The sequence below is a fragment of the Pristis pectinata genome, chromosome 3 (genome assembly GCF_009764475.1).
Source record: "Pristis pectinata isolate sPriPec2 chromosome 3, sPriPec2.1.pri, whole genome shotgun sequence".
Classification (NCBI taxonomy): domain Eukaryota; kingdom Metazoa; phylum Chordata; class Chondrichthyes; order Rhinopristiformes; family Pristidae; genus Pristis; species Pristis pectinata.
The window spans coordinates 135,344,658-135,362,758 of NC_067407.1; the positions used below are offsets into that span (position 1 = coordinate 135,344,658).

Here is an 18,101-nt window from a genome sequence, read left to right on the forward strand (position 1 = left end):
CTCCGGGAGAAAAGAACAGAGGAACAGTTAATCAGAAAATTGTTTGAAAATGAAATGGTAGCAGCTTCATACAAACTGGCCCCAAATTATAAAACAAATCACCGTTTTAAAACCCTTGATTGCAAGATGAGTTGAAGTTAATAAAAAAAATCCTTCTGCCTTTTGTTACCAAGATGGAAGGGCGATGGTGTTAATTTCCATCTACAGAGTCAGAGAGCATGGATACAGGCCCTTCGGCCCATCCAGTCCATGCCCAGAGGGGTGGTGAAGGCAAAGATGCTGCAAATAAGAGTTTGGCAGATCATTTTGACACCAAGGGAAAAACCGGAGGAGAAAGCAAGGCACTGGGAGTTTTGGTGTCTTCCCCTAATCAATGTTATTAACATTCGCTTGAACAGCTTGTGGTGAGTCATCTGAATGGACAAAGCTAAATATACATAAAGCAATATATACTGGCCCTGCTTCAGTGGAATAGCTTATGACTTTAACACTGACATACAATTCCTGCTTGCTGGATGTGCCTGAGTAATGGACAAATGGATCAACGAATCGTCAATCGATAAGGTGACAGAGGGTATCATAAGGTGACAATCAATGCAAATGATTAGTACCTTCCTCCGTTTATTACCCATTAGAATAAAATTTACCAAGTATGGACATCAAAATTTTGTGGATTGTTTCGCTGAAAAAAAATTATAGAGCATGGAAACTGAAATAAGAAACACCTTCCAGAACCAGAACAAAGAAAGGAAAATGAAAAATTAGAACCAAGTGTGCACTAGATAATAATCCATTCCCCTGGGATCAAGACAAGGATCTTGGGACTCAACTGAAAATTAAATAAGAGTATGGACGTTAAAGGTGAAATGAAAGTGGGGGTACTTTTCAAACACTTGATTCTTGAAAACCAACCAAACTTTTCTCAGTCACTTACCTGCTGGCACATCCAGCTCAATTCCAATCCAAATTCCATCAGCAAATTCCGTGGGTCCTATATACCTGACAGTACCAGTCTTGTTTGTACCGACTGAGACATACTCCCCATCTTTTAGCCACTCAGGGACTGTTTCAGCAGCTTCCTCAGAATCTGAAACAACTTCCAGTTTGTCGCTCGGTAACTCACAGACGTCAGCCCTTGTACTTACAGTCTCTGACCCACCATCCGTCTCCAATGCACCAACCACAGCAGAGTTCAAGGCTCTGGGCAGCCACAGCTCTGTTGGCACTGTTTCGCCTTCAAGGCCACCTTCAGAACCTTGGCAAGTATTTTCGTCACTCAAGATGCCAGTGAACGATTTCAACTCAGACGTCCTCACCCTCTGGATTTTGAAGGGGTTGGAAGCCACGGGTTTGGGCGACGCCTCAACAGATTTCACCTCGGGTTTCGAGTCGGTTAACGCCGGTGCTGGCTTCTGCACTGGTGATAAATCTTTCAATTCGTCAGTTTGGAGGGAATGCAGTGCAGAGATTTGGTTGGGCGTAGGAGCGTTAACTGCTTCAGTCAACGGAGGTTCAGTTATCTCAGTGGCAGGGAAGTTGCCTTTCGATGAGAATTCTTCCATGTCTTCGGCCGCCACTGATTCCTCGGGGTTTAGTGACTGACTGTGAAAGCTTCCACAATCCTTCCCAACATCCATGTCTGGGCTTTGCAGTCGGGTCTGACTTGCAGCTTCAGTGGAGGGCTGTGGAGCATCAACCCTCATCTGGTTATTCTGACGCTGCGCATCCTGAACTCTGTTGACAGCAGGCCCAGCAAAACGGGGACTCGTTTCCACCTCGGTGTCTTGCTGAGCCAAGCCCTCGCTGCTCAACACGTTTTGGTTTTCTAACTGGGCGGGTAAGTCCGCGTCCGATGTCGCCTGTTCGGACGGGAGCAAGTTGACATCGCTGCTTGTTGTCATGCCCGACTCAAAGAGGGTTGCCGTGGAAACGCTGTGGGAGAAATAGCCACTTGACGCTTCACTGGAAGGACTCTGAGGTTCTTCATGGGGTTTATGGGTGGGTGCGTCTGCAGACTCGTTCTTCAATGGGACGCTGCGAGCATGTGTTGGGTGGACGGGTTTTGTCATCACCATTGGGACACAGGGTATTTTCTCTTGGTGAGCCTGATGGAAATGTACAGAAACACCACGTTTTCGCAAGGTGACAGTGCATTTCTCTCCCTTCTCTTCACTAACCCCATGGGCATTTGTCCTTTGCATTAAGTACATGGAGGTAACCCATGATTTTGACACCATTAGTAAATCTGACACATTGCTCATCGTCCTCCTAGTTGGAGGAAGGCACCTTAGTGGTCAGTTCACGAGGTAGCACAAAGGAGGGTGCATGGGAGTGTGAAGGAGAAATACCAGACTGATACTTAAACAAATCCTTTGAAAAAAAATAGGTTTGCTCGATCTGTCCGTAATGAGCTAAAGGCATAAATTAGGTTATCTTTCAAAAGCAATTTAAAAAAAACGTACTTACACTTATATAGCAACTTAGCAAGGACCTCAAAGGTCGTTCAGAAGTTTCTTTTGAATGGAAGTCACTATATGTCAGGAAGACCAGCAGCCAATTACAATAGCAAGATCCCCTTTATACTTTTAAGATTAAGATTTCTTTAATATTCACACGTACAACGAAACACACAGTGAAATGCATCTTTGCGTAGAGTGTTCTGGGGGCAGCCCGCAAGTGTCACCATGCTTTTGGTGCCAACGTAGCATGCCCACAACTTCCTAACCCGTACGTCTTTGGAAACGTGGGAGGAAACCGGAGCACCCGGAGGAAACCCACGCAGACATGGGGAGAACGTACAAACTCCTTACAGACAGCGGCCGGAATTGAACCCAGGTCGCTGGCGCTGTAATAACGTTACGCTAACCGCTACACTGCCGTTAAATAAAGAATATTCTTGAAGGAGATTTAATTTTTAAAATACAAATAAGAAATTGTTGATAATCTTCGATCCTTGATTGATCTTGTACCAGACAGTACAGGCAAGCTTCTCAGACTCTATATCCCAGCTAACAAGCTCAGAGCAGTCTGATTCTGAAGCAGTGTTAGTCACTCAACCTCAACACGGTTTCTCTCGTCCTTAAAACACCTCTCTTGGACTATGCCTTGGATCTTCCCTTTCAACCCATTGCACACCAACCCACATATACTTTTCATCCTTGTAAGGCAACCCCAGGCTATTTTCCCAGCTATGTAAATACACATCATAGAGTGCACAGAGCAGAGATGTGGGATGATTATAAATATTGGTCTTCTTTCATGATTTAGTGTAAATACGGTAATCAGTCAAAGATGTTACAAAGGCATGTACTGTAGCAATAGGTCTTTTCAAGCCCTGGTTTGATACTTACATCTTTGTTCTGTTCAACATCAAGGCTAGCAGAATGCACTAAGATCTGGGGAACAGACTACAGAAAGAAATATTGAATTATCGTCAGTATCGTCAACTCAGTAAGGCTCAAAAGGCAGAATTCAAATTGAAACCCAACACCCACCCCCCACCCCGCCAACAGCAACACTTGCAATTTTTATTTTCAAAGAATTTGTTCAGCAACAGTCGGCATGGACGAGTCGGGCCAAAGGGCCTGTTTCTATGCCGTGTGTCTCCATGACTCACGGAGCACTTTGTGTTCACAATCCAACATCAAAACAACGACTGTGTTTCAGTAAAGTATCTACCAAATAGAAAGCAGTCTGTTTCCAAGGGTAGGGGTGTCCAAGATTAGAGGGCATAGCTTTACGGTGAGGGAGGTGGTTTGCAGGGGATCTGAGGGGTAAAGTTTTCCACAAAGTGCAGTTGGTATCTGGAAGGAGCTGGCAGAGGTGGTGGTAGAGGCAGGAACAGTAACAACAAGTTAAGAGGTATCTGGACAGGGCATAGAGGGAAATGGGATTAATATAGATAGGCACCATGGTCGGCATAAGTGCCATGGGCCAAAGGGCTGTTTCTACGCTGTAGAATTCTTACGGCCCTTCATAAATTCTTCATGTCTCAAGGTCATAATAAAGAATTTATGAAGGCCCTATATAAAAATGTTGTCCTTTACACTATATTTTGTTATAAAACAAACAAAACAAGCAGGCTACTGATCAATTGCTATTAAATGGGATTAATATAGATAGGTTGGCAAGGATACGGCAGGCCGAAGGGCCTGCTTCTGTGCTCTATGACTGTAATCAGCACTGATTTATTAATGAGGGCACTGATCTTGAAATGAACAGAGTCACAATACAAGGCAGCAATCAATCACTTCCCACTCACACGTAGCCTCGTTGGACTGATTGCATCTGTGCACAAAAAGGTCCAATATTCTGCTCCAGAACAGAGATTGGGGAGGGGACTGGCGGTGTGGGGGGTAGGATGAAAAACCAATAGCAACATAAAACTGAGAAAACAGTAACATTAACTAACATGTTAGGGATCTTAATAGCCCTCTGTATGTCAGTGAAACCTCAGGGACAATGTCCATGCTGAAAACCCAGTCAGCACATGTTATGGACTCAGTGAATGTCCCTTTAAGATAGAGAGTGTGTGTGGCGTGCTTACGTCAATAGAAGATAAAGGATGTAATGACGTTGTTGAAGAAGTCAGGGGGGGGGGAGAGGGGGAGAGGGGGGAGGGGGGAGGGGGAGGGGGGAGGGGGAGGGGGAGGGGGAGGGGGAGGGGGAGGGGGAGGGGGAGGGGGAGGGGGAGGGGGAGGGGGAGGGGGAGGGGGAGGGGGAGGGGGAGGGAGAGGGGAGAGGGAGAGGGAGAGGGAGAGGGAGAGGGAGAGGGAGAGGGAGAGGGGGAGGGAGAGGGGGAGGGGGAGGGGGAGGGGGAGGGGGAGGGGGAGGGGGAGGGGGAGGGGGAGGGGGAGGGGGAGGGGGAGGGAGAGGGAGAGGGGGAGAGGGAGAGGGAGAGAGGGAGAGAGAGAGAGAGAGAGGGAGAGAGAGAGAGAGAGAGAGAGAGAAGCCTGCTAGTTTTCTCTATCAATGGATGAGAAACAATAACTGTGTCTGCCACTGAAATCCATGTATGGAAGTTGGAAGTAATCCGGTGGAGTTCACTTTGTTGCTGACCTGTAGAAGGAAACAGGTATTTGTGTGTGGACGACCACGATCCGGATGCTTTTCGGGGTGAGGAAGTCACTACCGAGTAAACACTGAAGTGTCGCTTGGGTTCCATCGTGGAACATTTGGATTTCGTATTTACTCTCTCTATGTTCTCTACATCTACGTCTTATCTTCAGACAACGGTGGTTGTTGAAGAAGCCTTTGCTCATGTTTCACCTTATGGCTTGCGGAACTGAACTTTAAGAACCATTCCTGAACTTGGAGTTTGGGACTTTGCAACACACACACACACACACACGAAGAGCTTAGTTTTAGGGGTTAACGTTCAAGGTTTAACTTTTTTTTTGAATTCTAACATACTAACATTTTTACTTTTATTTTACGTATTATCATAAGTAGTAATTAATAAAATAGTTTTTAACACTGAATCATGCTCAGTGTGTTTCTTTTGTTGCTGGTTCGTGACAAAATTGGGGGCTCGTCCAGGATCCAACCCAAAGATTAACGAGTGTCGTCTGGGATCGTTCCCCAGATTGACAAGATTCGTTCGGGATTCAATCCAAAGATTTTTGAGGGAGGTCTGATAAATTCTTTTTAATTGGCTTGTGTGTGTGTGGAAACCAGCAGCAATGGATATTAAGGCATTTTTGGAGTCACCAACCCTAAAGGGATTGGAGGTGGCGAAAAAGGATGATCTGATAAAGATTGCTACAAGGCTAAACCTTACAGAAGTAAAGCAGTCTATGAGAAAGGCAGATATTCAGAGAGTGATAGCTGGCCATTATGTGGAAAAGAAAGTGTTTGAGAAGGAAGTGTTAAAACAGTTTCCTGGCAGTGAAATAGCAATTTCTGAGGCACAGGTGCAGCTGGCAAAGATAGAGGCTGAACGAGAGCAAACGCAATTGAAGATAGAGGCTGAACGAGAACAAAAGAAGTTAGAGGCTGAACGAGAGCTAACTCGGATGAAGATAAAGGACGTAATGACGTTGTTGAAGAAGTCAGAAGAGAGAGAGAGAGAGAGAGAGAGAGAGAGAGAGAGAGAGAGAGAGAGAGAGAGAGAGAGAGAGAGAGGAGAGAGAGAGAGAGAGAGAGAGAGAGAGAGAGAGAGAGAGAGAGAGAGAGACACCAGCCTGCTAATTTTCTCTATCAATGGATGAGAAACAATAACTGTGTCTGCCACTGAAATCCATGTATGGAAGTTGGAAGTAATCCGGTGGAGTTCACTTTGTTGCTGACCTGTAGAAGGAAACAGGTATTTGTGTGTGGACGACCAAGATACGGATGCTTTTCGGGGTGAGGAAGTCACTACCGAGTAAACACTTAAGTGTCGTTTGGGTTCCATCGTGGAACATTTGGATTTCGTATTTACTCTCTCTATGTTTCTCTACATCTACGTCTTATCTTCAGACAACGGTGGTTGTTGAAGAAGCCTTTGCTCATGTTTCACCTTATGGCTTGCGGAACTGAACTTTAAGAACCATTCCTGAACTTGGAGTTTGGGACTTTGCCACACACACACACACACACACACACACACACACACACACACACACACACAAAGAGTTTAGTTTTAGGGGTTAACGTTCAAGGTTTAACATTTTTGTTTTGAATTCTAACATTTTTACTTTTATTTTACGTATTATCATAAGTAGTAATTAATAAAATAGTTTTTAACACTGAATCATGCTCAGTGTGTTTCTTTTGTTGCTGGTTCGTGACATTTCCAACAAAATTTTTTTAAAAATGTTTCCTAGAGCTTTTCATATCACATTCTGCATACATTATCACTAGTAAAAATCTGACTGACTTGGATTTGTTTTTAGCTTCTACACAGACTAGTTTGATGGATATATTAGGAGAACTGTGCCTACTGTTCTAACCTGACACATTCATGATAATTCACTTATATCTCCATACTTGCTTTTATTTTACAATTCAGTCATGCCCAATTTCAGGGATAGGAAGGACAGCACTTATTAGTTGTAGCTAATAGCCCAAAAGGTGGTCGAGAGATGCCATCATGAACCACTGCTGTCTGTATTGGGAAGGCACCCCCAACAGTGCTGTGAGGATTCTGATCCAACAATGTAGAGCTTCAACACATTTCCAAGTCAGGATAGTGTGCTGGGTGGATGTGCCTGCTGTCTTTTAGAATGAGGATGCGAGGTACTTGGTTAGTTGCTGCAGTGCACCTTGTATACATTGAACACACTGAGTGGCAGGAGTAGATATTTAAGGTAATGGATGGCGTGTCACTCTAGCAAGCCTCAACAAAACAGCCACTTGGGAATCACTGTGGTTCTATATCACAGAGATAGAAACTTCAGAGACTGGGACAGATAACTAGTTAATTTCTACCAAACAAGACAAGAGTTTGAAAAGTGCCTGCAAAATTATGTGGTCCTTTTAATTCACTATAAAGATGGTTGGATTTCTGACCATACCGCCCTAATTTCGTGCAATTTTAATGGCCTCGTACTTCTTTTTCCAAGATCCAACAAAGAGTTTCTAACTTGAAACATTACTTCTCTCTCCACAGATGCTGCCAGACCTTTTTTTTATGACCTCCTTCAGAGAGCCACAGTGACTTAAGTCCTTACTGCACTCACCATCTAAAGAAACCAAAATAGATCTTAAGTAAAAAGAATATTTCAGCATCCACACAGTTACGATTCCTCACCTGACTTGGCAGAGAAGCAGGTCTTCTCTTCTCCTCCTCTCGTGCAGGGAAGAGTGATTTGAGAAGTTTGGGCATCTGTGGTACAAAGGCCTTCACTGGATTTAAGTAAGAGGCTGCTAGCACTGACAACGAGTCTGAGAAAAGACAACAAGACCAAGAGCTGTTAGTGAATTCTACTATTTCACAGACTTCTCTCTGTAACCAGGATGTCAGGGATGGACAAAAGGCCATTTTCTCTGCAACCATCATCACATCATATTCATCAAAGGGAGGTCCACCCCGAACACAATCACCGTCCCTCAGTATCCCTCTTAAGATGTCCTGCCACCGTACCCTGCATCCATCCTCAGTGGGCAGTGACTCAAGATCTAGGATGGCTGTTTATTTCTTTGTAGATGCAGGGTTCATAAAATATCAGTCTTAAATACAATAGAAACATGGACATGTTTGTGTTGTGGTATCCAACTCAGCGTCAGAAGCATGACAGAAGAATAACGTGAAATATTTCTGTATTGACCAGATATATAGATTTCTCACCAGAAAAGCATGCTCAAACCATGCCATGTTCACAGGGTGTTGGAGACATTGGTTTATTAACGTCACACGTACCGAAATGGTGAAAAGGTTTTGTTTGCGTGCCATCCAGACAGATCATTTCATTCACAAGTACATTGAGGTAGTAAAAAGGAAAACAGAATGCAGAATATTGTGTTACAGTTACAGGGAAAGTGAAGTGCAGGTAGACAATAAGGTGCAAGGGCCACAACAAGGTTGATTGAGAGATCAAGAGTTCACTTTTTAGCATACGAGAGATCAATGTCACTTTAAAAAAAGATGTACAACATTGCAACATTTTGCAAGATCCTTTTTGAAATAAGCAGTGACATAATTATCATTCTAGTTCCATTTTTAAGTGCAAGTCTAACTTCCAAATCGACAGCAAAGCAATCAAGCATGACATAGCACCAGAGGAGCTCGTATTCAGATGCCATTGTTTCCTGGAACACCAGTGAGCAGAGGAGCTACGCAAAAACCATTTTGGTTATGAACAGACCTTCTGATTCTTTGATTGGCGCCCACACACAAAAACCCAGGACATTGAGTCAGGCAGCTGGTCAGTTCTTTCCACACAAGTCAGCGAGTGTGATAATTTCATTTAAGAACTGACTGCAAAACTATGACCTCCTTTCAATTCACACACTGTAGAGGTGGCCCGATTTTTGCTGCATTGAAGATAACACATACAAACAGTGAATAATTCGAAGAAAAATACACACAGAAAGGGGAATGGAGCAGACGATAATGTCAAGCTCATGTTTCCTATGAACCTGTACTGGAAGTAAATTTGGATTGATGCTGGCAAATGGTTGAAATTCCTTACCATAACACAGATTCCATCATTCCAGCACAGTGGCATTGGGGAAAAATGACAGGTTGTTAGTTCCAGCACAGTAACTTCTTTTTTGAAACGGGTCACAATTCAGCAATATTAATGTAATATAGTCACATTTACATCACAGTAGTGGTCCAGCCAGCCACTTAAATGCTATGGTTCAAAAACAGTTTGGTTATCCTCAGCAAGTAATTCAGCATCTAAAACCTCAAAGCCTTTTCACATATATACAAGGCACAAACCAGGGGCATGATGAAATACTCTCCACTTGCCTAGATGAGTACAGCTCTATTAACACTCACAATGAGGCCGTCCACTTGACCGACACCCTATCCACCATTTTAAATGTTCAATCTCTGGAGCACCAAGGCAATAGTGTCCACTATCTACAAAATGCACTGCAGTTACTCATCAAGGCTATTCTTGAAATCCCAGACCTGAGCTCTCAGGACAAGAGCAACAGACCCATGGAAGCACCCTGCTTCTAGTCTCTAATGAATCCTACAATGCTTATTTAAGGTTGGACGGCAGATCAACAAAGTAGCACCGCACCAATTGATTAGTGGGCTAGAAGGAACAGGACCTTCGGCTCACAATGTCTGTGCTGACCACGATACCAATCCAAGTTAATCCCATCTGCCTGTACATGGTCTATATCCCTCAATTCTCTGACTGTTGATGTATCCGTATAAATGCCTCTTAAATGTTGCTATTGTACCTGCTTCCACCACTTCTCCCGGTAGCGTGGCCCAGGCATCTAAAACTCTAAGAACTGGATGCCTTCTATCCTGCTAATTAAAGAAAGACCGTTGGAATCGCTGAGACTTTTACCATGTGAAAACATTCACTAGGTTGTTAAGTTTTGTAGAGTAACCCAGATTTTTCTGATTTTCTTCAGAACGAAGACTTACCTTGGAGTAAAGTACTCATTTGCTCTAAGAAAATCTAGATGCATATTGAGTGGAATACACCGGCCAAAGCCAATTTATCTAAACATCTCTAATCATGAGTTAGAACAAGATTTAGTTAGCAGCCCTTTCTTTTCTCTTTTTTTGTCCAGGTTTTAAAAAAGTCAATAGGTAAATCCTGAAAAGCTGTGATAAATAGATTTTACTTAACTATCTATTGGAAGTGTCAATAAGGGAGTGATTCAGATCTACAGGGGCTTTGGGAATAATACAGTGGTGGTTTGAGTGAGCAGGGAGTTTCTGTGAACACAGATTAGATGACAGGAAGCAAAGATTTTCAAGAAAGAGACAGAAAGAAGCAACTTTATTTCCTTTTACTCAGATCAGCTAAAGGAACAGTAGAACACTGCAAATCTCAATAAAGTACAACCAGAAGAGGCTCTGGAAGCATTATTGGTCGACCACAAAATTCAGTTCTGGCGTGTGCATCAAAGATGAACTCTATTTGAAGATCTGAAGTGAGTCTATGGAATAAAAGACGGTTTGGGTCAAAAGAACAAAGTCCCTTAAAGGAGGCCAATTATTGGTGGTTTTATTATAGGGGGAAAGATGATGCAAGAAAAACAAAATAGAAAGGCTGCACCAAAGGAGAGAAGATCAGAGTTAATGTTTCATCAGAACTCAGTTTTTCTCTCTCCTCAGATGCTGTGTGACCTGCTAATTATTTCCAACATCTGTATTTTGTTGCTATTTAGGTATGCAAGTTTTTAGTATAATAAAGTTTCTTTAGGGATGCAAGTTTTATTTTTTTTAAAGAAAGTGTAGTGTACCATTTGAAACAATTAGAATAGTAACCTAAGGTTACTAGCTATAAGGAGAAGTTGAACAAACTTGGATTGTTTTCTCTGGAGCGTCACAGGCTGAGGGGGCGACCGTGGTGGGTGCCTCGAACACACTGCCAGGGGAGGTGGTGGAAGCAGATACAACAGCAATGGTTAATAGGCATTTAGACAGACTCATGAAAAACAGGTAGGGAATGGAGGGATAGAGACCGTGTGCAGGCAGATGGGATTAGTTTGAATTGGCATCATGGTCAGCACAGACATCATGGGCTGAAGGGCCTGTTCCTGTGTTCTATGTAACATAGCTGAGATTCCACCAGTTTCAAAACTTCATGATTCAGATGCTTCAGCTTGCCTGAAATTCCTTGAAGTATCCCTAACATTTGTTCCAAGTCTTATCTTTGCACAGTTCTCACCTGCATCTTGCGACTGGGGTGGCAACGAATGGCGGGACACTGGGGAACGCGGTGGAGGTGTCCTCTTGTTTGCCTGCAGCGCAGCCATGGATATGTCTTGGTGACTCTCCCATCGACTCTGCCCAGGAAAAATACAGAAGGATTCATTTACCATTTTACCTTGACCTTTTGGCTCCCTGCTTTAAAGGCAAAAGCACATGGAAGATGATGAACTAACTTTTAAAGGAATGTGCCCCTCCACCCCCTTCATTTCTTTCCTCTCTCCCACATTTCTTACAACATAATACACTAGGTATGTTGGAAAGTTCTGTACACCTTCTGGGAGCTAATTATAAAGGAACTGCAGTAATTCAGTCCCTAGAAGTATATGCTTTTGCTTCAATGGGAGGACAGAGTCAGACTGACTTTTGATTGTGAGGCCATTCTATGCAAAACTCAGCACTATAGACTAAGTTTTAATATAACCATCAAACCTCCTGATAGAATTAGTAATAACCATGGGCCGAGCACTCAATTATCAATGTTTTAAATCCACTTCTGAAATCTGGAGAAGACATTAACAATTGACACTCAAGATGATTGCTGTGATTTTGATTAATATACTGTAACTGATCCAAAATAAAACATGATGGGCAAACATTTTTCAATATTTTTATATACTGTAACTGATCCAAAATAAAACATGATGGGAAAACATTTTTCAATATTTTTACTGGATGCTTGCTGAAAAATCAAAGACAGTCGGGATTAAAACCGACAAACTTCTTCCCAACAAATGAGAGTTCAATCTCATCAGTTTGTTGATTTTATAAATCTACATTATCTGCAAGATTACTTGAGATTTGAATAAATTCCCAGGTTTTGTATCACTCAGGAGTTCAACTAATATTACATTATTTAAGGAAAGCCATATTATTGGAAGCAGGTCACAGAAGGTTCACTCCGATGATCGCTGTATTGGAGGAAAGGTTGAACAGACTGCATCTGTACACATAGGAGTTTAGAAGAATGGGGGCTGATCTTATTGAAACATACAAGCTTCTTAGGGGGTTTGACAGAGCAGATGAGGGGAGCATGTTTCTTCTCATGAGGCAATCCAAGACCAGAAGACATAGTCTAAATAAGAGAAACCCATTTAAAACTGGGACGAGGAAGAATTTCTTCTATCAAGGGGTTGAGAGCGTTTGGAATTCTTTGCCCCAGACCTGTGAAAGCTGAATCCTTGAAGCTGAGGTAGATAAGATTTTTTAAAAAATCAGTAAGGGAATCAAGGGTTATGGGGATGGGATAAAAAAAATGGTCAAAACAAGTTGGATTCACCACAATCTGGCTGAAAGATGGAGCGGTCTGAGAGGGCCAAATGGCCTACTCCTGTTCCTACTTCTTATGGTCTTACTCTGGATTTACTTAACCAGGTTAGTACCGTGCTAGAGTTAATAATCAAAACTTTGTTTGTTTGTTAAATTATTGACTGGTACAGATTAACAAATATTCCGTGTTATAGTAGAGCAGGAATGCAGTTACCTTGTTGCGTTCAAGACTGGATCTTGTATTGAGGTCATGACGGCTCCCAGACAACTTTAAAGAGGAAAAGATCGAGAGAGGCACATGTTACAGGAATTTTCAGTGAACTATTCAGGCATCACTATAGCTCCAAATGTAGGATGAAATTTTTCGTTCTACCACATCTGGATAACCTGGGACTGTTTTTCCTGGAGCGAAGGAGGCTGAGGGGTGACCTTAGGGAGGTTTATAAAATTATGAGAGACATAGATAGGGTAGACAGTCATAGTCATTTTCCCAGGGAAGGGAAGTCTAAAACTAGAGGGCATAGGGTTACGGTGAGATGGGAAAGATTTAAAGGGAATCTGAGGGGCAAGCTTTTCCACACAAAGGGTGGTAGGTATATGGAATGAGCTGCCGGAGGAAATGGTAGAGGTGGGTACAAATACAAAGTTAAAAGACATTTGAACAGTCTCAATGGATAGGAAAGATTCAGAGGGATATGGGCCAAATGCAGACAAATGGGATTAGTGTAGATAGGCATTTTAGTCAGCATGAACTGGTAGGGCCCAAGGGCCTGCTTCTGTGCTGTATAACTATGAATCTAAATGTTGACCGTGACAGTGAGAATAATTAAACTTTGAAATTGTGTTTTACAGCCACTTTTACCAATGTATTCTACTGTTAGAACAGTAGACAGATGTAGTTTACCCAGCAAAATGCTTCCTCGTGTAATATAATCAACAGATGTTGCACGAGTCCTTCAAAAAAAGAACTAAATCAATATTTTTCCCCTCAATTCATTTGTGGGGATATGGGCATCGCTGGCAAGGCCAATTTTTTTTGCCTACACCCAACAGTCCTGGAGGTGGCCTCCTTGAACCAATTCATCCGTACGGGGAAGGTACTTCTACAGGCCATCACACACTAAGCTGACAGAATGGTGATATATTGCTACATCATAATGTTTTACAACTGAGGGGAATTTGCTGGTGGTGGTGTTCCAATCAGCCGGCTGCCCTTGCTCAAGTTGCTACAAGTTATGGGTTTGAAAAGTGGACTCTTGACCTCACAATCTACCTTGTTATGACTTTGCATCTTATTGTCAACCTGCAATACATTTCCCTGTAGCTGTGACACTTTACTCTGTTATTGTTTTTACCCTGTACTACCTCAATGTACTGTGTAATGAATTGAACAGTATACAAGACAATATTTTCACTGTAACTTGGTGCAAGTGACAATAATAAACCAATACCAATATTATCATTAAAGAATCCTTTGCAAATCTGAACAGTGCATCTTGTACATGATGTGCACGCCATTATTAAAGCATTGGCTCTCGTTCCCTTTTCTTACACCGGACTTTATGTCTGTAGTAGAACTATTAATTAAAATGTCTATAATTAATGGCAAATTAATTGCAACTTTAATTACAATGTTAAACAAAAAGTACCAATAATTTAGATTTTTAATTTAGTTCAATATTAAGTTTACTTGATAAAATGTTTGCTATTTTAAAAATATGAATGTTTTTATTTTTGATAGCTTTTAATGTCAGAGCTATTCAGAAACATTCACCACCTCGTAACAGGTTTGACAGTCAGCTCAGGCTGGGTCATGACTTAAATACCTGTCGAAGTTTTGTTTAAACAGGTTTGTGGGCGTGCTAGCACTGATGTCATCAAAGCCTAGATGCTGTGGGTTTGGGACCATTTGGGGAATATTTTAGGAAGAGTACTTTAACTAAGTACAGACAATGTATATGTCAGTGCCAAACATGAGTTTCTTCCTAATGACCAAAAAATAAGGGCCAAATTTTGTTAATGGATATGATTAATACGTGATTTGCTTCCACTTTAATTATACTTTATAGCTGCAATCAATTGACAGCCATGACCTGTGGATAGTAATGAAACATATTACACATACTGTATAAGTCTTAATATTATAATTAGTGGTCAGGCCAGCACAAAGATAAGAAATCATGATATCTCTGTACTTTAAGGATGTTAATTATTCTACAAAATGCTCCCAGTTCATTGATTTCTGTGATCACAATTCATGTCTAACTTGCCAATAGTGGTGAGATGTTTTACTGCAACTGGATTTAGAGCAGTATATGGTTAAGCTAAGTATGTGTAAATACCACAAATGATGCTTCATTCATAGAACCTTACAGCATAGAACAAAATAAAGGAGACCCATACCAGCTCCCTGAAAGCACTATTCACTCAATCCTCAAGTCTTCTCATCTTTTCTACTTAAACTTTTTTTTAAATGACCAGACGTTTACCTACTTACCTTTGGAGAGCCATTAGCAATTCTGCCTCTTCCTCCATTCCTAGAAAAGCTTCCACATCCTAACACCAAGTGCAAGGAAAAATATTCCCTAGCCTCCCCTTAAATTTGGAGAAGAGTTATTATGCATTCTTCCTCCAGTACAGTTTCTGGTAATACACACAAAAACCAATAATTTCTGGAGTCTCCACTCTTTTGGTGATAGTTGTAAATACATGACCCTTAAATGCCAACATGCTGGTGATCAGAAAATGATGACTGCCTTATTAACCTCAAATCTTCCATTTATATTAATGATCCACTTTGTATAGCCAGCTAAAGCTTTTCCTTGAAGACATATCTGAAGACCACTGTACCTTCTCTTCCTGCCCCCCCCCCCCCCCTCAGATCTACACCAATGAGACAGATACATCCCCTAAACTTTAAATCTTGTGAAATGAACCTTGGGACAGTTGTACTGGAAAAATATCCTTCAGAAAGACCTTTATTTAATACATTAATGGTGTTAACCCTGTAGTCTCCGTAGACACAATGAAGAACAGTATCCTCAGCAAAGGTGTGAAAAGCACCTTCACGGGCACAGAGGAAAAATAACTGAAGATCATACCCGGTTGACGTTTGGAGAACTGTTGCATCTTCGGGTCATTTTACGCTTTGCATTTAATTGTTCTTTTACTGCAACCTCCTGTTCACAAAACATAGCAGAAAAACAACACAGCACAGAATCAGGACAAGGACAAGACCGGACAACACAGAGAAATCTGCAGTTCCACACTGCAAAAGTAACAGTTCATCACATAAGCAAGCAGCTGGCTTTTCAGCCAAAGAAAAAAGATGTACCTTCCAAAGCTCCAGGATATTCTCTACCAATAGCATCACCCTCTGTCCCCTCCCTCTGTTCGTCTTGTTCCCAATGCCTTCATTATAATAATGTCTCAGATTAGTTACAGTGCAGGAGGCTGCCATCCAGCCCAGTAAATCCATACCAGTTCTCTGCAGGAACAATCTACTCCCCATGCTTTCCACAAAACCCTGCAAACTCTTTCCTTTCAAGTACGTATCCAGCTCCTTCCCGAGTGCACTCAACTGAATCTGCCTTCACCATTACCCATAACAATGCATTCTAGACCCTAACCTTTCAATGTTTAGAAGAAATCCCCATGTTACATTTGGTTCTTCAATGAAGAATTCTGCTATGTTTCTTGTGTTTACCAAAGTATATTCTTTGTTCTCCCTTTTCCAGATTTATCATCAGGATAAGGATAACTCATATTTAGAGTGACTTGCAAAAGGACAAGCTAATATACAATTGCAGAATGCTGAAAGACAAACTAATAAGTAGGTGGATGATTCAGACGATGGCACCAATAAAAACGGAAGTGTCCTGAGTGAAATGGAAGCTGAAGTCACTTGGTGAACATTTGAACATTCTAAAAATATTAATCTGAGACACCAGTAGATACACAGATGAGCAACCCCCTTAAAATAATAGTATTCTGCTGAAACAGTGATGCCGTGGAAGCTAGAAGGTCAGAGCATTTAAAAATACACAAAAACAGTTTGCAGAAAATAAAGGTTACATATTACAGATATTTTCTTTTAAATAGACAAGTACACTGATGTGCAATTAGGTTAATCTCTGCTCAGCTGGAATCCATGAAACAGATTTAACACAAAGCGCACCCTTTTAGCTATCATTGGCTCATCAAAGATTTCCTTTACATCTCCAGTGAAATCCTTCACACATTCCTTCCACCCGTGTCTGGGCCAAAACTCAAACCTTACAGGAGTTCCCCTCCGTTACTGGGGGGGGGTGCGTTCCTAGCAAAAAGCCTGTATCGCCATTTTCCGTCAAGTCATCTTCGCATGCATCAAGAGTTAAAAAATAAAATTTTCTGTCGATTTATTTACTTCTCACATAAATTTCATGAGAGAATTTTATTCCATATTTCAAAATTTTCGATGGTGATTTGTGAATTCTGTAAGGGCGAATTTCTGTAACCCAAACAGCAGTAATGCAGGGGTCACCTGTACTACCTCTTGCTCCTTCCTTAGATAGACCTCAGGATTGAGGAAGTGTCGCTTCCACTCTGTCTTGGACTTTGTGGTGGCTGATGTGGGAGCTGGAGACTCCAGCAGGGATGGAGTGTGCTGAGATGGGTGACATGGTGCACTCCTTCTGCTATCTATGCTGAGCTTCTTGTGCTACTGATGGATAGACTCAATATTCTCAGTACCATCCTGCACGGTCATTCTCCACTTTACCTTTGGAGAGCTATTAGGAATTCTGCCTCTTCCTCTATTCCTAGAAAGGCTCCACAGCCAAAGTCCAGTCCATGAAGAGGGCATTCTTCTTCCAGTTTGTCCCTCCTTACGATGGTGTACCCACCGCCATGTCTTTTGAGCCAGCTGTTTCCTGCCTGTCTTGTCTAACTCAGGGAAGGAATGTCAATACCAAGTGTTGGGTTTCCATAGCTTTGACAGCAGAGCAACATTCGGGTCCATCCTTCATGGTTGGAGTTCATTAGTGTGTGTAAAGCAGGATGAGTGAAGCAAGTACACACTTCTCTGGTTAGAACTTCATTTCTTTGCTTCATTCAGGTACACAGTGATCCAGTACCCATGGCTAAAGTTGCAAAAGATCATCCTACAGTTACATCAGTCACAACTGCTGGTTAAACTCAGTAATATTAATTGCTTATTATTGTTGGACCCTAAATTCCAGGATTGCAGAAAATGCATCTTGATAAAAAAAATGTCGAGAAACATTACCAAAATAACAATAATGCCTATTGAAAATGTAATTCATGCATTCATCTACTTCAACAGAACTGCTTTCTAATGACACAAATTTGCAAATAAATGTAACACATAGATTGTTTAACGCTAAACCTGGTTTGGATCTCAATGCCCCCTTTCTTGAACTGTAACCTTTCTTACCTGCACACATCATGGAAATGTAAAAGTACTAAAGGATCTCCACAAGTAGTAACAGAAGAGGGGCTA

The 18,101-nt window shown here is 41.8% G+C and overlaps 1 protein-coding gene across 1 annotated transcript in view; it reads right to left on the bottom strand.

Annotated features, from left to right (window-relative positions):
- The window catches only part of LOC127567954 (kinesin-like protein KIF13B), a 160,084-nt gene that overhangs the window by 4,814 nt on the left and 137,169 nt on the right, over window positions 1-18,101 (bottom strand). The window contains exons 34-39 of the mRNA XM_052011196.1: window positions 15,703-15,780; window positions 12,816-12,869; window positions 11,292-11,409; window positions 7,733-7,866; window positions 3,351-3,407; window positions 935-2,105 (exon numbers count right to left, since the gene is read on the bottom strand). Of these exons, the coding sequence (XP_051867156.1) occupies window positions 935-2,105; window positions 3,351-3,407; window positions 7,733-7,866; window positions 11,292-11,409; window positions 12,816-12,869; window positions 15,703-15,780 (1,612 nt within the window). The remainder of the gene's footprint in view (window positions 1-934; window positions 2,106-3,350; window positions 3,408-7,732; window positions 7,867-11,291; window positions 11,410-12,815; window positions 12,870-15,702; window positions 15,781-18,101) is intronic.